Source organism: Palaemon carinicauda, chromosome 21 (assembly GCF_036898095.1).
Source record: "Palaemon carinicauda isolate YSFRI2023 chromosome 21, ASM3689809v2, whole genome shotgun sequence".
NCBI lineage: Eukaryota > Metazoa > Arthropoda > Malacostraca > Decapoda > Palaemonidae > Palaemon > Palaemon carinicauda.
In genome coordinates, this window is record NC_090745.1 from 26677732 (window position 1) to 26701511 (window position 23780).

Sequence of the window (23780 nt, forward strand, 5' to 3'; positions counted from 1 at the left end):
AGCGAATAGATCTATGGTTGGCTGACCCCACAGGGCCCATAGTCTGCTGCAAACATTCTTGTGAAGGGTCCACTCTGTGGGGATGACCTGACCCTTCCGGCTGAGGCGATCTGCCATGACATTCATATCGCCCTGAATGAACCTCGTTACCAGCGTGAGCTTTCGATCTTTTGACCAAATGAGGAGGTCCCTTGCGATCTCGAACAACTTCCTCGAATGAGTCCCTCCCTGCTTGGAGATGTAAGCCAAGGCTGTGGTGTTGTCGGAGTTCACCTCCACCACCTTGTTTAGCTGGAGGGACTTGAAGTTTATCAAGGCCAGATGAACCGCCAACAACTCCTTGCAATTGATGTGAAGTGTCCTTTGCTCCTGATTCCATGTGCCCGAGCATTCCTGTCCGTCCAGTGTCGCACCCCAGCCCGTGTCCGATGCGTCCGAGAAGAGACGGTGGTCGGGGGTCTGAACAGCCAATGGTAGACCTTCCTTGAGAAGAATGCTGTTCTTCCACCACATTAGAGTAGACCTCATCTCTTCGGAAACAGGAACTGAGACCGTCTCTAGCGTCATGTCCTTTATCCAGTGAGCAGCTAGATGATACTGAAGGGGGCGGAGGTGGAGTCTCCCTAACTCGATGAACAGGGCCAGCGATGAAAGTGTCCCTATTAGACTCATCCACTGCCTGACTGAGCATCGGTTCCTTCTCAGCATGCTCTGGATGCATTCTAGGGCTTGATTGATCCTTGGGGCCGACGGAAAAGCCCGAAAAGCTCGACTCTGAATCTCCATACCCAGGTAGACAATGGTCTGGGATGGGACGAGCTGGGACTTCTCTAAATTGACCAGGAGGCCTAGTTCCTTGGTCAGATCCATAGTCCATCTGAGATTCTCCAGACAGCGACGACTTGTGGGAGCTCTTAAAAGCCAGTCGTCTAAATAGAGGGAGGCTCTGATGTCTGCCAAGTGAAGGAATTTCGCAATATTCCTCATCAGTCTGGTAAACACAAGAGGTGCCGTGCTTAGGCCAAAGCACAGGGCTTGGAACTGGTACACAACCTTTCCAAAGACGAATCTTAGGAAAGGTTGGGAGTCTGGATGGATGGGGACGTGAAAGTACGCGTCTTTCAGGTCTAACGAGACCATCCAGTCCTCCTGCCTGACCGCTGCTAGGACCGACTTCGTCGTCTCCATCGTGAACGTCTGCTTGGTGACAAAAGCATTGAGAGCACTGACGTCCAGCACCGGTCTCCAACCTCCTGTCTTCTTGGCTACCAGGAAGAGACGGTTGTAAAAGCCCGGGGATTGATGATCCCGGACTATGACCACCGCTTCCTTTTGTAGCAAGAGCGACACCTCTTGTTGCAACGCTAGCCTCTTGTCCTTCTCCTTGTAGTTGGGAGAGAGGTTGATGGGAGACGTAGCTAGAGGGGGACTGCGGCAGAACGGAATTCTGTATCCCTCCCTTAGCCACTTCACAGACTGAGCGTCTGCACCTCTGCTCTCCCAAGCTTGCCAGAAGGTCTTGAGTCTGGCTCCTACTGCTGTCTGGAGAGGAAGGCAGTCAAAACTTGCCTTTTGCGGACTTGGAACCCTTCTTGGATTTGCCACGGTGACTGTCTGCACGGGTACCTCCTCTGCTGGAGGCTCTGCCACGAAAGGGCGGGATGAACCTAGAAGCAGGTGTGTCAACTGCTGCAGGGCGGAAGGGTCTAGGCACGGAAGGTAAGGTTTTAGCCTTACGTGCAGAAGATGCCATAAGATCATGAGTAGCCTTCTGGATAAGTGAGGCAGCCATCCCCTTAATCAGCTCCTCCGGAAACAGACACTTGGAGAGAGGAGCAAACAACAACTCTGACTTCTGGCAAGGAGTGATACCAGCTGATAAGAAGGAGCAAAGATGTTCTCTCTTCTTAAGAACTCCTGATACATACGAAGCCGCAAGTTCACCAGACCCATCCCGAATTGCTTTGTCCATGCTAGACATGATCAGCATGGCCGAGTCCTTATCTGAGGGGGAAGTCTTCCTGCTTAAGGCTCCCAAACACCAATCGAGGAAGTTGAATATCTCGAAGGCACGAAAGACTCCCTTCAACAGATGATCTAAATCGGAAAAGGACCAGCAGATCTTCGAACGTCTCATAGCCAACCTGCGGGGAGAGTCAACCAGACTTGAGAAGTCGGCCTGGGCAGAGGCAGGAACCCCCAAGCCGGGTTCCTCTCCCGTGGCATACCAGACGCTCGACTTAGAAGCAAGCTTGGGAGGCGGAAAGACGAAAGAAGTCCTTCCCAGTTGCTTCTTGGACTGCAACCAGTCCCCCATAACCCTCAAAGCTCTCTTAGATGATCTGGCGAGAACAAGCTTGGTGAAGGCAGGCGCAGCAGACTGCATGCCCAGAGCAAACTCGGAGGGAGGAGAACGAGGGGTTGCAGACACAAACTGCTCAGGATACAAGTCCCTGAACAAGGCAAGGACTTTACGAAAGTCTAAGGAGGGAGGCGTAGACTTGGGCCCTTCAAAATCAGAGTGAGGCTCATCCAGATGTGCAGCTTCATCATCCGATACACCATCATCCGAAAGCTGAGTTGTGAGTGGCAAAGGCAGAGCAGAAAGCTGAACGGCTGAATCCGGCAGTACGGGTGCATGCGTACCTGCGGATCCAACATCATGCCGCTGCTGGTCGGTCTGCGAGCTGGCAACAACAAAAGCAGAGGGCTGGTGTGTGGGAGGGGCTGCGGTGGGTTGAGGAGCATGCGGTATGGTATGCAGAGCATGCTGTAAGGTATGCGGCTCATGCTGCATGGTATGCGGAGCATGCTGTAAGGTATGCGGAGCATGCTGTAAGGTATGCAGAGCATGCTGCATGGGCTGAGGAGAATGCCGCATAGTGCTGGAACCCGGCAACTCCTGATGCGGCAGCTCACGCATGTTAGCAGATGGTGCAGCAAGAACATGCGTCTGGCAGGGTGGACTGCGCATCGGTGGTGGAGCTCTCACAGGTGGAGTGTGGGAGCAGGCAGCCGCAGTATCTGCTGAGCGCACAACCTCGGCGGGTTGTAGGTTAACAGGAGCAGTGATAACCTTCTCAGCATGATACTCCTGCATGAATGCAGCAAGCTGAGACTGCATAGTCTGCAGCATGGACCACTTAGGGTCTACTGTGGTTGGAGCAACAACAGACGGAGCAGTAGCCTGTTGAGGGACCACTCTACCTCTCTTGGGAGGTGTGCAGTCATCAGATGACTGCGGCGAGTCCGAACTGACCCAGTGGCTACACCTGGGCCGTTGGACTCGCTCGGAAGGGACCTTACGTTTGAGCGGTCGTGAGACCTTGGTCCACCGTTTCCTCCTGGAAACTTCTTCCACAGACGAGGAATGTAAGGGCTCATTCGTCTGTATGTGGATGGGACGATCCTTAACAGATACGTCCGCAACCACTGAGGATACATCCGTGCGCCGATCAAGGCCTGCCGAACCCTTTGGTCCTTCGACATTGCTTCTCCCCTGGGCTTGGGAGCTTGCAAGAGGTCCCGGACTGGGAGGACGACTGGCACGCACAGATGTACCCTCATGCGCAACACTGACACTGACACTTTGCACATCACTAGCACTAACACTTCCCACTGCACTTTTCGCTTTCAGCTCTCTGACATCTGCCAAGAGCTGATTACGGTCATTAGCCAATGACTCCACTTTGTCACCGAGAGCCTGAATGGCACGCAACATATCCGCCATACCAGGCTGAGCACTCGTAGCAGGTTCGGGAGTCACCACCACAGGGGAAGGAAAAGGTTGAGGGGCATGGGGAGAGGAAAAATCCACAGAGCGAGAAGAACTCCTCCTATTTCTCTCCTTCTCTAACCTATGTGCATATCTAAGGAATTCGTTAAAATCGAATTCCGAAAGCCCAGCACATTCCCCACATCGATCTTCCAATTGACAGGATTTACCCCTACAATTGGAACATACGGTGTGAGGATCTATAGAGGCCTTCGGAAGACGCCTAGTACAAGTCCTAACGCTACACTGCCTGTACTTAGGTACTTGAGACTGGTCAGACATCTTGAATTTAGAAGTAGTCAAGGGGGGATTCCAAAATCTAGCAAAGTTCGTTACCAATTAATCTAAATTAATTCCAAAAGCTTGCTAAGCTAATGAGAAAGCTTCCTGAATAGCGAAGGCTAAAACTTTAGAGCAAATACATCACCAAATCGTGAACAAAAACTCCAAAATCAACAGCGTATCCAAGTAGGTCTTGCCGGCGGCACGACAGAGGAAAAATTGAGTTCTTGTTGACAAGAAGTACTTGAGTAGCTACTCACAGATGGCGCTGTTGTGTACACCCCCACCTGGATAGCGATCGCTGGCGTATCCCGACCGTAGATTTCTGTCGGGCAACGGAGTTGACAGCTACATGATCATCGGGTAAGATTAATATTGAAAATTACCCCTTAAAAATATTTTAAAAAAGAACTAGCAATGGGCCAGTCCCTAAATAATTTAGCTGTGCAAGAAAAAATTGCAAAATAAAAGAAGGGCAGATATAACTAGAAGATTAAATTCAGGGAGAGCAACACATGATTAATGTTTACACCAGCAAAATGCAAAAAAATTATAAGTTACTAAAGTGTTCCCTTACTTCCAGGCATCATAATAAGGGCTTTTTGATACTGATCAGTAGAAATAGTTGTAACTAGGATTATTACAACAGAAGAACATCAACATATGACAAATGGGTTTGTATGGAAAATGTTTTCAATATTGATTTTGTACCCATAACCCATCAGAGCCTTAATTATCATATCAAAGGGAAACCATTCGGTTTCATACAACTACAAGTCACCACTACTGGTTCCATTACTAAGCCCTAACCCAAAAGTTACTTTTTAGAGCTCATTGGCCTATTCAACGTGTAAATACCAACAAATACTTAACAAGGCAACAAGCACTTGTGTGATGCTTGGAATCTAGTACCTGCATTTTGTCCAAATTCCCTTATCTATAAATTAGGTCAATATAAAATCCTATGGTAATTAATGTAAGAACTGACAAAACTCTACACTGCATTACGTAACTGTTGCTACTTGGGTTATCTATGTCTAATAAAGCACCTGGATAATGTACTGTACAGTATCAATCACAAAATAAGTACCAAACTCTTCAGAAGTATCTACACATTCCATCTCACTGAACATGCTCGGTAATATGAACATTATGGACCGTACTTCTAAAATAATAGAAAAAAAAAACCAATTCACAATGTAATTCAGTTTGCTTGTACAGAAATAATGTCAGCAACTTGCCTTGTAACAATTGCAAGTCATAAGAGTGATACGATAAATAGTAACACTTTAAATTACTGAAATGTATGTTTAAAACTTGCAAATGCTCACCCACTTGGCATCAGAATATAACGTTCAATCCATGCACAAAGAATACTCTTAGGAAAAATATCAACATGCTAAGCTTATTCACAAAGCCAAGAGTTTTACCTTATATCTTTCATTTGCTTCAAAAGCTGAAAGAGACCTCAGGTAAAAGGATTATAAGCAATATATACTGACAGTATGGTAACCAATACCATTAAATTGTTTCATTTAAAATATTATACCAGTTTTCAACTAAAATAAAACCTTAACCAAAATGTTTTAATGAATATGTGAAATCAACATGCTACCATGTCAACAATGTTTTTAATTCTCATGAAATCAGTATATATGTAGGTGAAGATTCTTGGTGATAAGGTAACTAAGTGTAACTGTTAAGGTAGAGTTGAAAACTGGTTTTCTCTTCCTGAGTGGCTTTGTGAGAATGTGCTGCTTGCATTACCTGCCATGCTAATGAGCAGCTGGTGGAAGTGCTCTAGTTCAGGAGAGAGGGAGTCCACACAGGCAGTTGCATGCACCGGGGGACCTCCTCCACCAACCTGCGCCGCATCTCTCCTCGGGGACACTGCTCCCCCTTCGACAGTTGGAGCAACTGGGGTTTCAGATCCCCCCCCTGAACCCCCTGGTCCTACACCAACCACTGCTTGACCACTACTTCCACTAGAACCAATGGGTTGGTTTCCACTTGTCTTTGATATTGTTATTCCAAATTTAACAGTCTGTGAACCCACCTTTTGAGGCTTAACTTCTACACTAATGGGTGTCCCTGGTTCAACGGACACGCCAGATCCACCAGCCCCAACACGTGTCACCAAATCTTTCTTAGGGGGCACTGCTGGTTTATTGGGGGGCACAGGGGGTACCGCCAAAGGTTTATTTAAAGGTACAGGTGGTGGTGGTCCCCCAGGTTGGGTAGATCTAGCAGGGGGAGGTGGTTTCTTGATCATTGTCGCCGTCTGAGAGAGTGTCTGTTGTTGCTGTTGACCGTTAGGTGCTGATGAAGCTGAAGTTGCCGTTGTGGTAGGAGCAATAGTAGTGACATGGAAGGTCACTTTTCCTCCATGAGTAGTTGTGATTACTTTGGTGCCAGGTGAAGCCGATACATTTACACGAGGAGTTACTTGTACCACCTGGGCTTGACCTCGCACGTCCCCTGGCCCAGTGACCCGCACTAGTCCACGTTCAACTGTACCAGTCATACCAGCTGGTAAACTTGCTGGGCCTTCACCTTCACCACCCCCTGTCCAACTACTCTCATTTTCACTTACGCTGTAATGGAAATGATTAATGTCAGGAATCAGAAAGGAAAGCTAATAACAGAATATAACCAATGTCACGCCACTAATAATCACTTTTCAAATACATTGTACAAAATGCCTTGTGTGATGTCACTTAATGATTCAAAACAATAAAATGGCATTACAATCTCATGACTATACTGGTATGAACAATCTATTGATTAATAATTCTTAAAATTATAAGGGAAAAATATCTTAAAATGCAAAACAAGCTGACACACACAGGGAATCAAAATTGAGTAAATTGTGGGAGTGAATGAAGCTTAAGGTAATACTCAAAGATAGTTGAGTTATTCTTGATGACTGAAGCCATGTACAAGACAAGATGGCAACGTACCCTGGCTATAATCTTGTGTCTGCTGCTGGCTGCCGGGACACAACTCAGGTCAATACTGTACTCAAATGACACAACTAGCCCTTACAGGCCTAACACAACAACAACATCAACACATCTAATGACCAATAACTCTGAGCAAGAATAATTATTATTCATACTGTGACTAAGCAGTATAATAAAAGAGTGAAGTACTGGACTTCAATAACAAAATTACATGAAAACAAACTTCCAAGAGTACTGAATCATCATTACTTCAGAATACTACCCTTTAGCATTTCACTAAAGCAATGTCATCATAGATAACTTGGATAGTATTCCAAAAAGTGAATAATGTGGTAGGTGACATTTAAAACAGTATAGTAAACTATTAAGAGTGAAACAAAATAAATCTCAAGTGTGCATCCGAAAAATTCACATTTACTAGAATACTGTACAGGCCAAAGGCAAAATAATAATGATAACACATTTGGTAACCTTCAGTGACTGCTTTATCATGCTTAACTGCTCATATTATTGCCATGCCCTATCATCCAATGACTTACAATGCGGCATATACTACTATGCTACCAGTCGGAATGAAGTTGAGGCATACAGTCAGTCACTTCGAGTACCACTGGAGATCAGGAATACCTACCTGTAGCTTTTAGATGCAGTAGTTACGGTTCGAGTCACTTCTGAGGTTGAAACACTATACATGACTGGCCTTAATCCAACACCCGGTTGTACCCCTCGAGCAATACCCGTAGCTATCAAGAGAAAACCTTTCTGTCAAAATTCATTAATACAATATGTAAGATGTCTTCACACAAAAATACAATCCTAAAAAATAACTTGCAACTTCATAACTTTTACAGAAATTTCCTTTAGGGACTAAAATCAGCTGTCAGGACTTATTTCTTGTCAATGCTCCTATCTCCTGCAAGGGTGGCTTCTGTGAAAACACACTACTCTGAAGCATACTGCAATATTCAACATTCTCTTTAGTGATCAATTAATTTACAAAACAAAAGCACATACAACATTCAAAAGCTTTCTCCAGGCTCAAGTCTTTAACCAGCTAAATACACAGACTACTCCCTGACCTAAACTGCTCATTAATTGACCCACCTTACCCTACCCATACCAGCTCTGAATTACAGCGAGAAATGAACAGGCCAGGTGTGTAAGGATTTTCCTGATTAATGCACACCCTGTTAGCACTTTACAAACTATCCAAAAACTGACAAGAATCACGAGTAAGTCTTAAACATACTTGGACCAGCCACAGGAACAGAATTAACAGTGGCAGTCAGTTGCACAGCCTTAGTTACACTGCTCATGGCAGCTACACCAGGAGCTACAGCATGAGCAGGATTGCCCCCTCCAGTGGTTGAGAGTGACCCAGCAGTCACATGGTGCTGAGCTGCACTCATTCCCAAGCTCATGGGCACTCCCGTCACTTCATCAATGCCAGGAGATGATGCCCTTACACGAGGTGCTACTTTAGGCGGCGTTAAAGCACCTAAAATAAAATAGAAGATTCAGTTCTTGATGACAAAATATAAAAATGCATAGGGATAACCACACTCAAAGGTTTAAGCATTTTTAAACTGAAGCAGCTTGATAATACTTAAACAAAAGAAACAATAGGCTTTAAAGCAAAAGGCAAATGGCTACAAGCACCTTACAAAATAATGAAGACAATACTTTCAAGACCATTAAAAATAACTATGAACTAAAAAAAAAAAAAGTTGAAGTTTACAATATTGTAGACTACATCCAAACACATTCCTAGTGTTTTCAAAGTGACCATTTTCACTGATATAAGTAAAGCTATACCCAAAAGCAATGTACATTTTTTTTTTTTGAGAGAGAGAGAGAGAGAGAGAGAGAGAGAGAGAGAGAGAGAGAGAGAGAGAGAGAGAGAGAGAGAGAGAGAGATCTAGCCTCCTCACTCCAAATGCATGAAGTTTTTTGTATAATTCATTAACTGCAGGAAAAGCCAGCCATACACGCAGAGGACTGACTGTACAGTTTGTCCTTAAGGATTGGAACAACGCTCCAATCCTGTGAGAAATGCCCACACACACTACGGACTAGCCTGCTTAGTTCAAGAGGATTGGGCACCCAGAATAGACTCACATGGTTATGTTTTTGGGTATTTGTTAGCTAAATATGGTATGTTACCGGGTATCAAGGACAATTGGTAGCCTACATCTAATTTTGAAAATGCCCAATTTTGGAACTTTTTACTTTATTTCTTATATATTATAAATTTATGAAATCGGACTTGAAATAGTCATACGAAGGAACTTGATAGGAATTCTCTGTTGGCTTCTACGCGGTGGTGATTTGTCCGCTACGGTGTTAATGTACTTATTTCTCTTGAAGTCATTATAAGATTACCTTTTCCGTTTATCCCCATTAAGAGATTCCAAGTGTCTCCTGAGAGGAATATACTAAATGGATTTTTAGACCTTTTAGGAGATTATCTCATGCTGAAGCACTACTGCACTTCTAATTAGGCGTACTTGTTTTCGCGTTAATTTTAAGAATTTTTGAAAACGATTGTGTTTATATAGGCAGAGAGAAAATGTGAGAGATATACAAACAAGTTAATAGAATTATCAGTAGCTACTTAATTTATCCTCTGTCCATATTTTACACCTTTGTTTTTTCCTATGAAGAGAATTCATAAAAATCAGAACATTAATTCTTTCCTATTGTTTCAGTATCTATCTATTATCACAATACAAGATACTATTGCACGAATAAGGCAGAATACTGTGTGGTTTTAAAGATAAAATATACTATGAAAAGGGGAGGAAATTTAAGGAAATCATAAGTTGGTGAATAAAAATGTGAGGGGAAAACTTAAAATAAAGATCAATGAAATGCATAATATTACGAACTTGTGAAATGCAATTAGTTTATCTTTATAATATAAAAAGTGCTCCGATCAAGGGACGAAGTATGGAATACTGTACGTGTCAAAAATGGCGAGTCAACCCCGTCAGCATGCTAGACCGTGCCCACACACGCACGAGACTGGCGGCCCATACTGCCTATCACAACAGGATTGCCCTGTCCGGTCAAACATGCTGACAGGATGAGAGGACAGGCTAGTCGCAGAGGGTTTGTCCCGTTTAACCCCAATACATGTCAATCCTCTGCGTGTATGGCCTGCTTAAGTCATGAAGAGAAACTATGAAGTTCCTCTCCTTTAGTTCTATGTTGCAAGATCCAAAACCAAGGAGTACACAAGTTACTTGGATGCTAACCCAGATTGATCAGTTAAGTGATGTGCATACATTGGGATGATGATAAAAAAATACTGCCAAGAGGATCAAAGTTGAAGACTGCAATGATAAAAATAAAAGTGATCTTTGATAGGAAAAGTCATCTAGACAAAGAAATACATGACTCATAGACACTATTAACTGAGTTTTGGGTATCAAATTCACCACGGAGAACAAGCTTCCTACATAAATAAACTCAGTGACGATATATTGTAATCAGCTTTAGAGATGATTTAAAATCTAACATCTAAAAGTAATTTGTATTTTTCCTAGCTATACAAATCCGAGGCCTTTAAAATAAAGAATATGTTCAGCCAAGTTGGAATGGTAGTTGAAATCATTAACAAGGTAGATGAGCGATCAAAACAGCTCATCCGCCTGTCAATCTGTCAATGACTCTTCACTTTTGATCTTTGGTTCAGAACTAACAGGGGTGGTTGAGGTGGGAAGTTCAACTTCAAAGTACTCAAGTTTGTAGTTAGGAAAAATACAAAACTTTAAATTTTATTTTTTCTTAACCCCTTCCTATGAGGCCGCGGATCCACTACTCAAGCTATGTACGAGATTTGTCACAATCGAATATACTTGCTCACTTACTCTATAATAAGCTACCTTTCTATGTTTATTTATTTTACTGCTGATTACAGAATAAATTTTTCAAAAGTTTGCTTTATTTTCCATTGCACAGTATTTCACTCTAAAAAACCTAAATATTTTTTTCCAATCATTGTTAAGTTATTATAAAATAATGTTTCAGAAATTTGTTTGATATAATTTTCTCAAATAATGGTAAAGCACTGTGATTTTGTGAGCAAAAAACTTTAAATTCATTGAAAAAGAGAGAGAGAGAGAGAGAGAGAGAGAGAGAGAGAGAGAGAGAGAGAGAGAGAGAGAGAGAGAGAGAGAGAGAGAGAGAGAGAGAGAGGGGGGGGGGGGTGGAGTGGAGGGGAAGGGGGGCGGAATGGAGGGGAAGGGGAGAGTGGAAGGGGAGGGGAAGGGGAGAGTAGAAGGGGAGGGGAAGGGGAGAGTGGAAGGGGAGGGGAAGGGGAGAGTGGAAGGGGAGGGGAAGGGGAGAGTGGAAGGGGAGAGTGGAAGGGGATGGGAAGGGGAGAGTGGAAGGGGAGGGGAGTGGAGAAGAAGTAAAAGGAGAGGGAGGGAGAGAGAGAGAGAGAGAGAGAGAGAGATAATATAAATTTAGTTTTAGTTCATTAGGCATAAGGTTTGTTCGTTTATCTATCATTCCACCTTACGTGTCACTGTCGCCATGAATAGGGTCATTCCTATTTTTGGTATTTCACAGGCTTGCAAATAGAGACTGCGCATTTAAGAACAGGATGAATACTGCATAGAATGGCAATAAATGGAAATAACGAAAGTAAGCTAACTTTTACTTGTGAAAATAATGAACAATGATAATATGAAATATGTAAGGCAAAGATGATGATATTTGGTAGAAATGATAGTTGAGAAAAAATAAATAAAATAAGAAAAAACAGATCTCGTGTGTCCACAACTTGCATTACTGTACTGCTAAAAGGTTTTGCTTATGTTATGGGTGGGACTTGTAGGAGTGAGAGGTCGAGAATTGAAGAACACTGGGTAGTAAGTCAGTGTGATGCCAACATAGAAATACACTAAAATAGACATTACATAAACATGAATAACGACTAGAATCACAAGTATTTCGGTTGTTGATGGGGTGAGATGTGAGGATCCCTACGTTGCTAAGGTGGGGGTGTCAAGGGAGATTTGAGTAATCCCTCAGGCAGGGAATGTCAATATTGGCTGGTGTGGTGTGATTCTACTATGAAAAAACAGACTAAAATAGCTATTACACAGTCTGAAATAAAGCCTAGAAACCCAGATTTTGCTGGTTGACTGAAGAAAGGAGGAGAGAGGGCTAATATTAGGGCAAAAAGGATTTTCTGGTGAAATTATCCGAGTGTGAACTTGTGATATACGACCATGTACTATGTTCTTTTGTAGCTTATACGAGTTATAAGAGTAATTTTAACCTACGTATGGTTTATATTTGTAGCTTAGCTTGTAATAATGATAATAATGACGATGACGTATCCTGACATTACCATCCATATCCTCAGGCATGTTTTTGACATATAATGCCGTCATCATAGTGAAGGGCTTAAGCATATTCAAACCTTTTGTCCTTTAAAATAGGGAGACTTGCTTTATTGGTGGGTACTGAGTCTACACAGTCCTGTATGGGAGTAAAGATGACTCCAGCAATCCCATTTCTATCTATCATAAGGATGGATAAGTTGATAGGGCCTGGCCTGTACTTGGTAAGTGGTCAAAGGAGGGACCTGTTATCCCAAAGGGAGGGAGCCGTTTGGAATGAAACACCAATAAGTTGGTATGCATTCCACCATTCTCCCCCTCATAAATGGAGGATGGGTACTACTTTTTGACCAAACCTATAAAAATGGAGCTCAGATAGGTATTTTACCAGAATTGTCACATCTAGCAAGTCATGGTATGATCACCTTATTTGCAAGAAAGGGGGGTATGAAAAATGAAGGAGAGCCCATCGTTCTACCTTTCATTCAAAACTTGTGTCTACGTGTTATCAGGGACAAGATGCCCCTGTTCTGAGCCAGAGCTAGGTTGGCTATACACCTACTTGAGCACCCATAACAGGAATAAGAACAAAAGTGTCAAGGGACTTATGGGTGTACTCCTGTAGGTGAAAGGTCACGAAGGTCATTTGGCATTCCCAATCACCTGCCTTCAACACCTGGCTGACTGCAAGATTCCTCTTGAAGGCTAAGGTGGGATGCCTCACTGACTTCTTGAGTTCTTGTCTTAACTGTTACCTCAACCCTCTCACCAGTTGAGGCATAGTCTATGGACAGTCTCACAAAGCCAGAAAGAAATAGTGTTCCTCAACACTTCTTTCTTGGTTCTGCCAGTGCTAAGGAAGGAGTTGACATAATGCTTGAAATGTAGAGTTCTCTTCAGGTAGCACTACAGAGCCCCTAAGGACACAAAAGCATCTGCTCTCAATTACCACCCAATGCTTCATATAGGGATGTTCTGAGTTTTATCCAACAGATTGGGATATCACTTAACATGTGGCCATCTAGAACCCACCAGGGTCATTCTGAGGCCTTGTGAGATCCAAATTCGGTTGATCAGCCAGCACATCAGATTGATCAGAGGGAAAGTGCAAGTATCTTGGTCATCCCACTTTATTTAGTAGAATGGCCTTTTTTTATACCAGTAGTCCAGCAGTTTTTCTACTTCATGAAGGTTGTTCTCACTTCCTGATCAACAGCCCTCAATACCAACTTCATAACTAAATATGTTATCAAAGTAACAGAAATACACTATTACCTCAAAGGCAACACCATAAGTGGGCTAATAGTAAATGTTGAGTACCCCATTTGACACTTTATAGATAGTAATTGAAAATTATTTGAAGAAACCCTTCTAACCCAGCTACATTGCTTTTTTCCTACGAATCACTTCTCTTTGGCATCTTCCCGAAAAGCTGTCCAATTACTTCAGCTTAACCCCTTATTTTTAATTTCTTATTCAAAAGCATCATATTTGTGTGACTCTATAAAGAACTGTAGATTTTTCAAATAGTAGGTTTGCTAAACTACACTAATTCAAAGCAAGAGTCCTCCACAGCTTGTGACCTTAAACTTTATGATGCTCTTCTTTCCTCCATTCAACTGCAGACTAATCTTATACTGACTGGATATCACTCATTCCTTACTCTATTTACATCTAGTATATCTAATACATAGAATTTACCTCTTTCCATTTTACTAATAAAAGTATTGATATGCAACAATTCAGTTGATTGTACACTAGTGTAAATAAGTACAGTGTACTATTCAATTACTAACATGATTGAAACAATACTGTTAATCATGTTTACTGTACTTCATAAACATAAGAATACTCAAAAGAACATAGGAATTTATCAGAAACAGAATTTTCAACATTCAAATGCTCATACGTCAAAATTCCATACATTTACCTTTACATAAATTCCATAACAGATCATCCACAAAAGAAAAAAAAATTCCATCGCAATTTCTTCCCACTAGGATACAAGAAACTTTCAAATGTTTTATATCATTATTACTCTCAAGAGAAAAAATTGTGGAAGTAAAGCACAAGGTAATTGAGGCAAAGAGGGCGGCTAACCTGAGGTGAGGTCAGAGATTGGGTAGTTCATATGAAGAGAATAAGAAGAAGTTTTGGAATGAAGTGAAGAGAGTAAGGAAGGCTGGTTCGAGAATTGAAAAGTGAAAGATGGAAATGGAAGGTTGTTAAAAGGAGAGGAACCAAGGAAAAGGTGGGCGGAGTATTTTGAAAGTTTACTGAATGTTGAGGATAATAGGGAGGCAGATATAATTGCTGTGGCAGGTGATGAGGTGCTAGTGATGGGAGATGAGAATGAGAGAGAGATTACAAGAGAGGAAGTGAGAAGAGCACTAGATGAAACGAGAGTAGGAAAAGCACCTGGTATGGATGGTGTGAGAGGTGAGATGAAGGGTTAGTGAGATGAAGGGTTAGTGAGATTGTTTAATAAGGGTTTTATGTCGTCAATGGTACCAGTAGATTGGGTTTGTGCATATATTGTAACACTATATAAGGGTAAGGGAGATGTGCATGAGTGTTGTAACTCAAGAGGTATTAGTTTGTTAAGCGTAATTGGAAAAGTGCATGGTAGAGTAATGATTGATAGGATCAAGGATAAAACAGAGAATGCAATCTTAGAAGTACAGGGTGGTTTTAGAAGAGGTAGGGGATGTATGATTCAGATTTTTACAGTTAGGCAGATATGTGAGAAATATTTAGCAAATGGTAAGGTGGTGTATGTTGCGTTTACGGATCTGGAGAAAGCGTATGATAGAGTTGATAGGGAAGTGATGTGGAATGTGATAAGGTTATATGGAATTGGTGGAAGGATGTTGCACGCAGTGCAAAGTTTCTGCAAAGGTAGTAAAGCTTGTGTTAGGATAGGAAATGAAGTGAATGATTGGTTTCTGGTGAGAGTGGGGCTGAAACAGGGATGTATGACGTTGCCATGGTTGTTTAACTTGTATGTTGATGGAGTGGTGAGAGAGGTGAATGCTCGAGTGCTTGGATGAGGATTGAAAATGATAAAGACGAGAATGATCAAGAATGGGAGGTAAATCAATTGTTGTTAGTGATTGTACCAACTGTGATGTATGGACTGGAGTTGTGGGGAATGAAAGTGATGGAGAGATAGAAATTGAATGTGCTTGAGATGAAGTGTCTGAGGAGTATGGCTGGTGTATCTTGAGTAGATAGGGTTAGGAACAAAGTAGTGAGGTTGAAACCGTGTAAGAAATGAGTTAGCAGCTAGAGTGGAAATGAATGTGTTGAAGTGGTTTGGCCATGCTGAGAGAATGGAAAATGGCTGTCCACTAAAAAAGGTGATGAATGCAAAAGTTGAAGGGAGAAGTACAAGAAGAAGGCCAAGGTTTGGGTGGATGGATGAAGGGAAGAAAGCGGGATAGATGTGAGAGAGGCAAGAGTGTGTGTTAGAAATAGGAATGAATGGGAGCGATTGTGACGCAGTTCCAGTCGACTTTGCTGCTCCCTCCGGTCCCCTTGGATCACCGCGGAGGTAGCAGAAGTAGGGGATTCAGCGTTATGAAGCTTCATCAGTGGTGGATAATGGGGGAGGGTGGGCTGTGGTACCCTAGCAGTACCAGCCAAACTGGGTTGAGTCCCTCGTCAGACTGGGAGGAGCATAGAGAGGAAAGCTCCCCCTTTTTTTTTCTTGTTTGATGTTGGCTACCCTCCCAAAATTGGGGGAAGTGCCTTGGTATCTATATGTGATTATTCTCAAGGCAAGAGAGCGTGCTAGAAATGGGAATGAATGGCGAGCGATTGTGACGCAGTTCCAGTAGGCTCTGCTGCTCCCTCCGGTCGCCTTCGACGACTGCGAAGGTAGCAGCAGTAGGGGATTCAGCGTTATGAAGCTTCATCTGTGGTGGATAACGGGGAAGGGTATGCTGTGGTACCCTAGCAGTACCAGCCAAACTTGGTTGAGTCCCTCGTCAGGCTGGAAGGAGCATAGAGAGGAAAGCTCCCCCCATTTTTTTTCTCATTTGTTTGATGTAGGCTACCCCCCAAAATTGGGGGAAGTGCCTTGGTATATGTATGTGATTACTCTCAACAAACCTGGACACTAACTTCCTTACACAATATTTAGGAATAAGTTGAATACAACACTTTGAAAGAGGAAGCGATCATCTACATCAAGATAAGTCTTTTTCTATGGCTTCATTGAACTTATGAGGAGAAAACCTGTTTTTGCTCTCTGGACTTAAATATGTTCCCTATGGATCAAAATAAAAAATAAAAGGTCTGCCAATTAAGGTTGAAGATTTACTCCTGGTATGATTATTGTACTTTAATCAATTTAGAAAAGTTCTTCAATCCATTATTTCCAAATAATATTTACAAACAATTGCATACTACTATTAAAGAGTTAAAACATCTCTTCAATCATGTGTAGCTTGTCAACCTTGAAAACACGTGAATCATCAACCACAAAGTAAGTGTAATACAAATCTCTAGAATCATGTGATTGCCAACATTAAAAGTGGATAGTGAAAATTAAAAAAAAAATAAATAAAGTTTTTCAACTAAAACTTGTGTTTACTACAAAACTTTATGTACAAATGTGCAAAGTAGTAAATAACTTCAACTTTTTTATTTTCTTACAAAATAATGCAACATCAGAATTCAACAAGCAATCGTATAAAGCAAGATAAATACAAGAGTAATAATGCCTATATGTGTGAAACTAAGAGTCAAAATCTCTTAATTTGTCCGGGATTCTCAAAGGAAGTCATGCTGTCACAGCGATCTAAACCAACTTCAGGTCACTGAAGGAACTTACAGATTTATCAAGTGCTGTTGTTACTTTAAAACATGCAGAACATTTCTGTAGACATTCAACTTCAAAATATTTCTTATGGAAGCAGTGATAAGAACAATTGCAATGCCAAATATATCTGATAAAGTTTCATCAGTGTTCTAAAGACGGTTAAAAGCACTGTGACTTCAGGCATCCTTTTGAGACACCAAACAGTGCTCTGAAACTATAAAGCATATCAGAAGCCAGAGTAAAGCAAAAGGATGACACAGTGAAAAGGTAGACAGTGATACAGACAAGCATAAAATTTAATGCATTTCAATACTAATTTTGAATTAAATTCACCACCATTGCTTGAGGATAGAAGAATTATAATTTTATTTAATAATTCCTAAAGAAAGGTCAGTGAAATTGAAAAATTAACGTTCAATTCACTTCACCGTTTTAAAATACAAAATGTTTCTACAGAAAAACTTTCCACTCAATACATACCAGGCATTCTAGGTTGAGGTTGAGTAAGAGCTGCCGGTTTAGCTGGTAATTGTGGTGGAGCAGGTCGAGTAGCAATACCAATACGTGGAGGAGAAACTGACAATGTTTGTTGAAACATGGCTACGTTGTGAGCCTCCTGCAGTTGCTTCTTATAATGGTCCACATCACGTTGCAACTTCTCCAGTAAGGCTTCTAATTCATTAATTCTGAAACATATTCAAGGTCGTAAGTTCACCAACTTCTCAACCATAATCTCACATAACACTTAATATCAGTTCCCTAAAAGATCAATTACATTTTGAGAATACAACACAGATCTCACACAGGAATTATATTATTCTTTTTATCAATCTTTTCATTTATCATTCTATATTCACATCCTCCATGTGATTTTTCACCTAGTTACATTACCATGTCATAAAGTGTTTTTAATGTCTTAGATTATGACTTTACTACTGCATTAGGATTGGTGAGTGACTCCTGCACTTACATACAGTACTGAATCTGTGTGTATCATGACTCTTGCCTCAAAACTCAACTTACAAGTCATACATACAGATGACAAGGGCTTTCTGTATTATATGTTTCATTTATGTGAAATAGCAAAGGAACCTTAATATTGAGTAAATTTCACAATTAAAAAAAAAATTAGTCAACTTCAACTTAGATATAATGCATTGTGTTGTTGAAAAAATCTATTCTATATAATTCTTAGGAGCTAGAGTGACCCAAGTAATTTGCTGAATCTTATATGTTACCAATTTCCATAAGAAATCCCATAGCCCTAAAATTAACCTGAACAATCTTAATACTGTTATCATAGAGCTAAATGGAATTGTGAGATACAACTTTGTTTCAGACGTATGGTTAAAGAAAAATACACCTTATAATTATATGGCCCATTTTACAAGAAGCTACAGTGTTGTATATGCCAAAATTAGAAATAAAATCTTTTGAGTTCTTTAATACTAATGTTGACCCTAAAAGCCGAAAGTTTAAAATATTGATATCATTACATATCAATAATACATTGTAACCCTCTTGACATTCCAGGCATCACAAAAGTGCTGTCTTATAACTTTTGGCCAGGGCCATTCACACACCATCAGAGAAATATTTCTTTTTGCAGTTGGTGCAACAAAACTATAACAGATATGAATTACTGCTTTATTGCATAAGTCAAGGAATGACCCAATATATTAGTAATGCCTAAAAGTTTTTTAAAAAAGCCAAGAAAATCCGATTATACCAAAAAGTGATAAATTTATCAAATAATCACAAAAAATATAACAATTATATTAGAGGACTTTATTCTATAAGGACATCATGTAGAAATCACATTTCATAAATAATAAATGCTAGAAGCCTTCTTGATCACTATCAGTAGACCGTAAAAATACAGTTTAGTGTGACAGCTCCTGACACTTGTAAACAAGGTCAATGCTTTCTAGGTACTGAACATTTGCTTAACCAGTTCTGTAAATTTGCTGGTTTTACAGATGGCAACAACTGCTACATAATGAATTTTCTACATGATTGCTCAAAATAACTTATTAATAAACCAACATACTGTATAACAACCTCCTCCTATAAAGATATATAACTTAGATATGAAATTCCCATTGAATCAGTTTTGAACAAACATTACTAGTTACAAGCTTTTTTCATGTAGCGACTTACATATTGCAAATATACGTACAGTATTCATTTAGTATTACTGTAACCCTTTTATCCCCAGGCTATTTGGAAATTTCCAACCCTTAACCCCCAGTGGTTATTTTTTTCAAGCACATTTTGCAGTATATATTTTTTTTTTTTAAATTGCTCTAACAGCCTTAATTTTCGTCATAGAGAGGTCAAGTTGGTCTCATTCTCTTGGAAAATGGCTGAAGTTTCTCAAAAAAAATTATCAAAAATATGTAAAATGTTATTTTCATTAGTAAAATAAATTTTTGAATATACTTACCCGATAATCATGTAGCTGTCAACTCCGTTGCCCGACAGAATTCTACGGACGGGATACGCCAGCGATCGCTATACAAGAGGGGGGTGTACTCACCAGCGCCATCTGTGGCCAGGTACTGCAGTACTTCTTGTCAACACCACCTCAATTTTTCCTCGGTCCACTGGTTCTCTATGGGGAGGAAGGGTGGGTCAATTAAATCATGATTATCGGGTAAGTATATTCAAAAATTTATTTTACTAATGAAAATAACATTTTTCAATATTAATCTTACCCGATAATCATGTAGCTGATTCACACCCAGGGGGGTGGGTGAAAACCAGTGTACATGTTAATCAAGAAGCTAAGTATCCCGTATTTCATATTATCAGTTATTCAAAATAACAAATGAAATTATAAGTACCTGGTAAGGAAGTCGACTTGAACCATTACTCTGCCTTTAATAAGTACGCCTTCCTTACTGAGCGCAGCGGTCCTCTTAGGAGGCTGAACAACTCTAAGGTGCTGAAGTATAAAGGGTTGCAACCCATACTAAAGGACCTCACCACAACCTCTAACCTAGGCGCTTCTCAAGAAAGAATTGACCACCCGCCAAATCAACAAGGATGCGGAAGGCTTCTTAGCCTACCGTAACAACCCAAAAACAACAATAAAAGCAATCAAGAGAAAGGTTAAAAAAGGTTATGGGATTAAGGGAATGTAGTGGTTGAGTCCTCACCTACTACTGCACTCGCTGCTACGAATGGTCCCAGGGTGTAGCAGTTCTCGTAAAGAGACTGGACATCTTTGAGATAAAATGATGCAAACACTGACTTGCTCCTCCAATAGGTTGCATCCATAATACTCTGCAGAGAACGGTTCTGTTTGAAGGCCACTGAAGTAGCCGCAGCTCTCACTTCGTGTGTCCTTACCTTCAGCAATGCAAGGTCTTCATCCTTCATGTGGGAATGAGCTTCTCTAATTAGAAGCCTTATGTAATAAGAAACTGCGTTCTTGGACATAGGCATCGCAGGTTTCTTAATGGCACACCATAAGGCCTCTGATTGCCCTCGTATAGGCTTTGACCTTTTAAGATAGTACTTTAGAGCTCTGACAGGGCAAAGAACTCTCTCTAGTTCGTTACCCACCATGTTGGAAAGGCTAGGAATTTCGAACGATCTAGGCCAAGGACGTGAAGGAAGTTCATTTTTTGCCAAAAAACCGAGCTGTAAGGAACATGTAGCTGTTTCAGATGTGAATCCTATGTTCCTGCTGAAGGCGTGAACCTCACTAACTCTTTTGGCTGTAGCAAGGCAGACGAGGAAAAGAGTTTTGAGAGTAAGGTCTTTGAAAGAGGCTGACTGGAGAGGTTCAAATCTAGGTGACATAAGGAACCTTAAGACTACGTCTAGATTCCAGCCTGGAGTGGACAAGCGACGTTCCTTAGAGGTCTCAAAAGACCTAAGGATGTCCTGTAGATCTTTGTTGGAGGAAAGATCCAAGCCTCTGTGGCGGAAAACTGCTGCCAACATACTTCTGTACCCCTTGATCGTAGGAGCCGAAAGAGATCTAACATTCCTAAGATGTAACAGGAAGTCAGCAACTTGGGTTACAGTGGTACTGGTAGAGGAAACTGCATTGGCTCTGCACCAGCTTCGGAAGACTTCCCACTTGGATTGATAGACTCTGCGAGTGGATATCCTCCTTGCTCTGGCAATCGCTCTGGCTGCCTCCTTCGAAAAGCCTCTAGCTCTAGAGAGTCTTTCGATAGTCTGAAGGCAGTCAGACGAAGAGCGTGGAGGTTTGGGTGTACCCTCTTTACGTGAGGTTGACGTAGAAGGTCCACTCTTAGAGGGAGAGTCCTGGGAACGTCGACCAGCCATTGCAGTACCTCTGTGAACCATTCTCTTGCAGGCCAAAGGGGAGCAACCAACGTCAGCCGTGTCCCTTCGTGAGAGACGAACTTCTGAATAACTCTGTTGATGATCTTGAACGGCGGGAATGCATACAGGTCGAGGTGGGACCAATCCAGCAGAAAAGCATCCACGTGAACTGCTGCTGGGTCTGGGATCGGGGAACAGTACAATGGGAGCCTCTTGGTCATCGAGGTAGCGAACAGATCTATCGTTGGCTGACCCCACAAGGCCCAAAGCCTGTTGCACACGTTCTGGTGAAGGGTCCATTCTGTGGGGATGACTTGACCTTTCCTGCTGAGGCGATCTGCCGAGACATTCATATTGCCCTGAATGAATCTCGTTACCAGCGTGAGCTTTCGACTTCTTGACCAAATGAGGAGGTCCCTTGCTATCTCGAACAGCTTCCTCGAATGAGTCCCTCCCTGCTTGGAGATGTACGCCAAGGCTGTGGTGTTGTCGGAGTTCACCTCCACCACCTTGTTTAGCAGGAGGGACTTGAAGTTCATTAAGGCCAGATGTACTGCCAACAACTCCTTGCAATTGATGTGAAGCGTTTCCTGTTCCTTGTTCCATGTCCCCGAGCATTCCTGTCCGTCCAAGGTCGCGCCCCAGCCCGAGTCTGAAGCGTCCGAGTAGAGATGAAGATCGGGGGTCTGAACAGCTAAAGAGAGACCCTCCTTGAGAAGGATGTTGCTCTTCCACCACATTAGAGTAGTCCTCATCTCTTTGGTCACAGGGATAGAGACCGCCTCGAGCGTCATATCCTTGTCCCAGTGAGCTGCTAGATGGTACTGAAGGGGGCGGAGGTGGAGTCTCCCTAACTCGGTGAACAGGGCTAACGATGACAGAGTCCCTGTTAGACTCATCCACTGTCTCACCGAGCATCTGTTCTTCTTCAGCATGCTCAGGATGCACTCTAGGGCTTGGTTGATTCTTGGGGCCGACGGAAAAGCCCGAAAAGCTTGACTCTGAATCTCCATTCCCAGGTAAACGATGGTTTGGGAAGGAATAAGCTGGGACTTCTCTAAATTGACCAATAGACCCAGTTCCTTGGTCAAGTCCAAAGTCCATCTGAGACTCTCCAGACAGCGACGACTTGTGGGGGCTCTTAAAAGCCAGTCGTCTAAATAAAGGGAGGCTCTGATGTCCGCCAAGTGGAGGAATTTCGCAATATTCCTCATCAGTCGCGTAAACACCAGAGGTGCCGTGCTTAGGCCAAAACACAGGGCTTGGAATTGGTACACAACCTCTCCAAAGACGAATCTCAGAAAAGATTGGGAGTCTGGATGGATGGGGACGTGAAAGTAGGCGTCTTTCAGATCCAACGAGACCATCCAGTCCTCCTGCCTGACCGCTGCTAGGACCGACTTCGTCGTCTCCATAGTGAACGTCTGCTTGGTGACATAAGCATTGAGCGCACTGACGTCCAGCACCGGTCTCCAACCTCCTGTCTTCTTGGCCACCAGGAAGAGACGGTTGTAAAAGCCCGGGGATTGATGATCCCGGACTATCACCACTGCCTCCTTCTGTAACAGGAGCGACACCTCTTGATGTAACGCTAGCCTCTTGTCCTTTTCCTTGTAGTTGGGAGAGAGGTTGATGGGAGAAGTGGTCAGAGGGGGATTGCGGCAGAATGGGATCCTGTAACCCTCCCTTAGCCACTTGACAGACTGGGCGTCTGCACCTCTTCTTTCCCAGGCTTGCCAGAAGGTCTTGAGTCTGGCTCCTACAGCTGTCTGGAGAGGAGGAGAGTCAATGCTTGCTTTTCGTAGACTTGGTACCTTTCTTGGACCTGCCCCTGTGACCGTCTGGGCGGGTACTTCCTCGGCTGGGGGCTCTGCCACGAAAGGGCGGAATAAATCTGGTAGCAGGAGTATCAGCCACTGGGGTGCGGTAAGTTCTCGGTACTGAAGGTACAACCTTAGCCTTACGTGCTGAAGAGGCCACGAGGTCATGCGTATCCTTCTGTATAAGAGCCGCAGCCATCTCTTTGATTAGATCTTCAGGAAACAGGAACTTAGAGAGTGGGGCAAACAGTAACTGTGACCTTTGGCAAGAGGTGATACCAGTAGAAAGGAAGGAGCAAAGTTGTTCCCTTTTCTTGAGGACTCCCGAGACAAAAATAGAAGCAAGTTCGCCTGAACCATCGCGAATTGCTTTGTCCATACAGGACATGATCAGCATGGCCGAGTCTTTATCAGAAGGGGCAGTCTTCTTGCTCAAGGCCCCCAGGCACCAGTCGA

The 23780-nt window shown here is 42.4% G+C and overlaps 1 protein-coding gene across 3 annotated transcripts in view; it reads right to left on the minus strand.

Moving 5' to 3' along the window:
• Positions 1 to 23780, minus strand: part of LOC137615227 (cortactin-binding protein 2-like) — a 183595-nt gene that overhangs the window by 78802 nt on the left and 81013 nt on the right. For 2 of the 3 annotated variants that reach the window (XM_068344908.1, XM_068344907.1), the window contains exons 7-10: positions 17680 to 17885; positions 8270 to 8518; positions 7652 to 7763; positions 5825 to 6651 (exon numbers count right to left, since the gene is read on the minus strand). In XM_068344908.1, coding sequence (XP_068201009.1) covers positions 5825 to 6651; positions 7652 to 7763; positions 8270 to 8518; positions 17680 to 17885 — 1394 coding nt within the window. The remainder of the gene's footprint in view (positions 1 to 5824; positions 6652 to 7651; positions 7764 to 8269; positions 8519 to 17679; positions 17886 to 23780) is intronic. The other variant, XM_068344909.1, reaches the window with a different exon arrangement.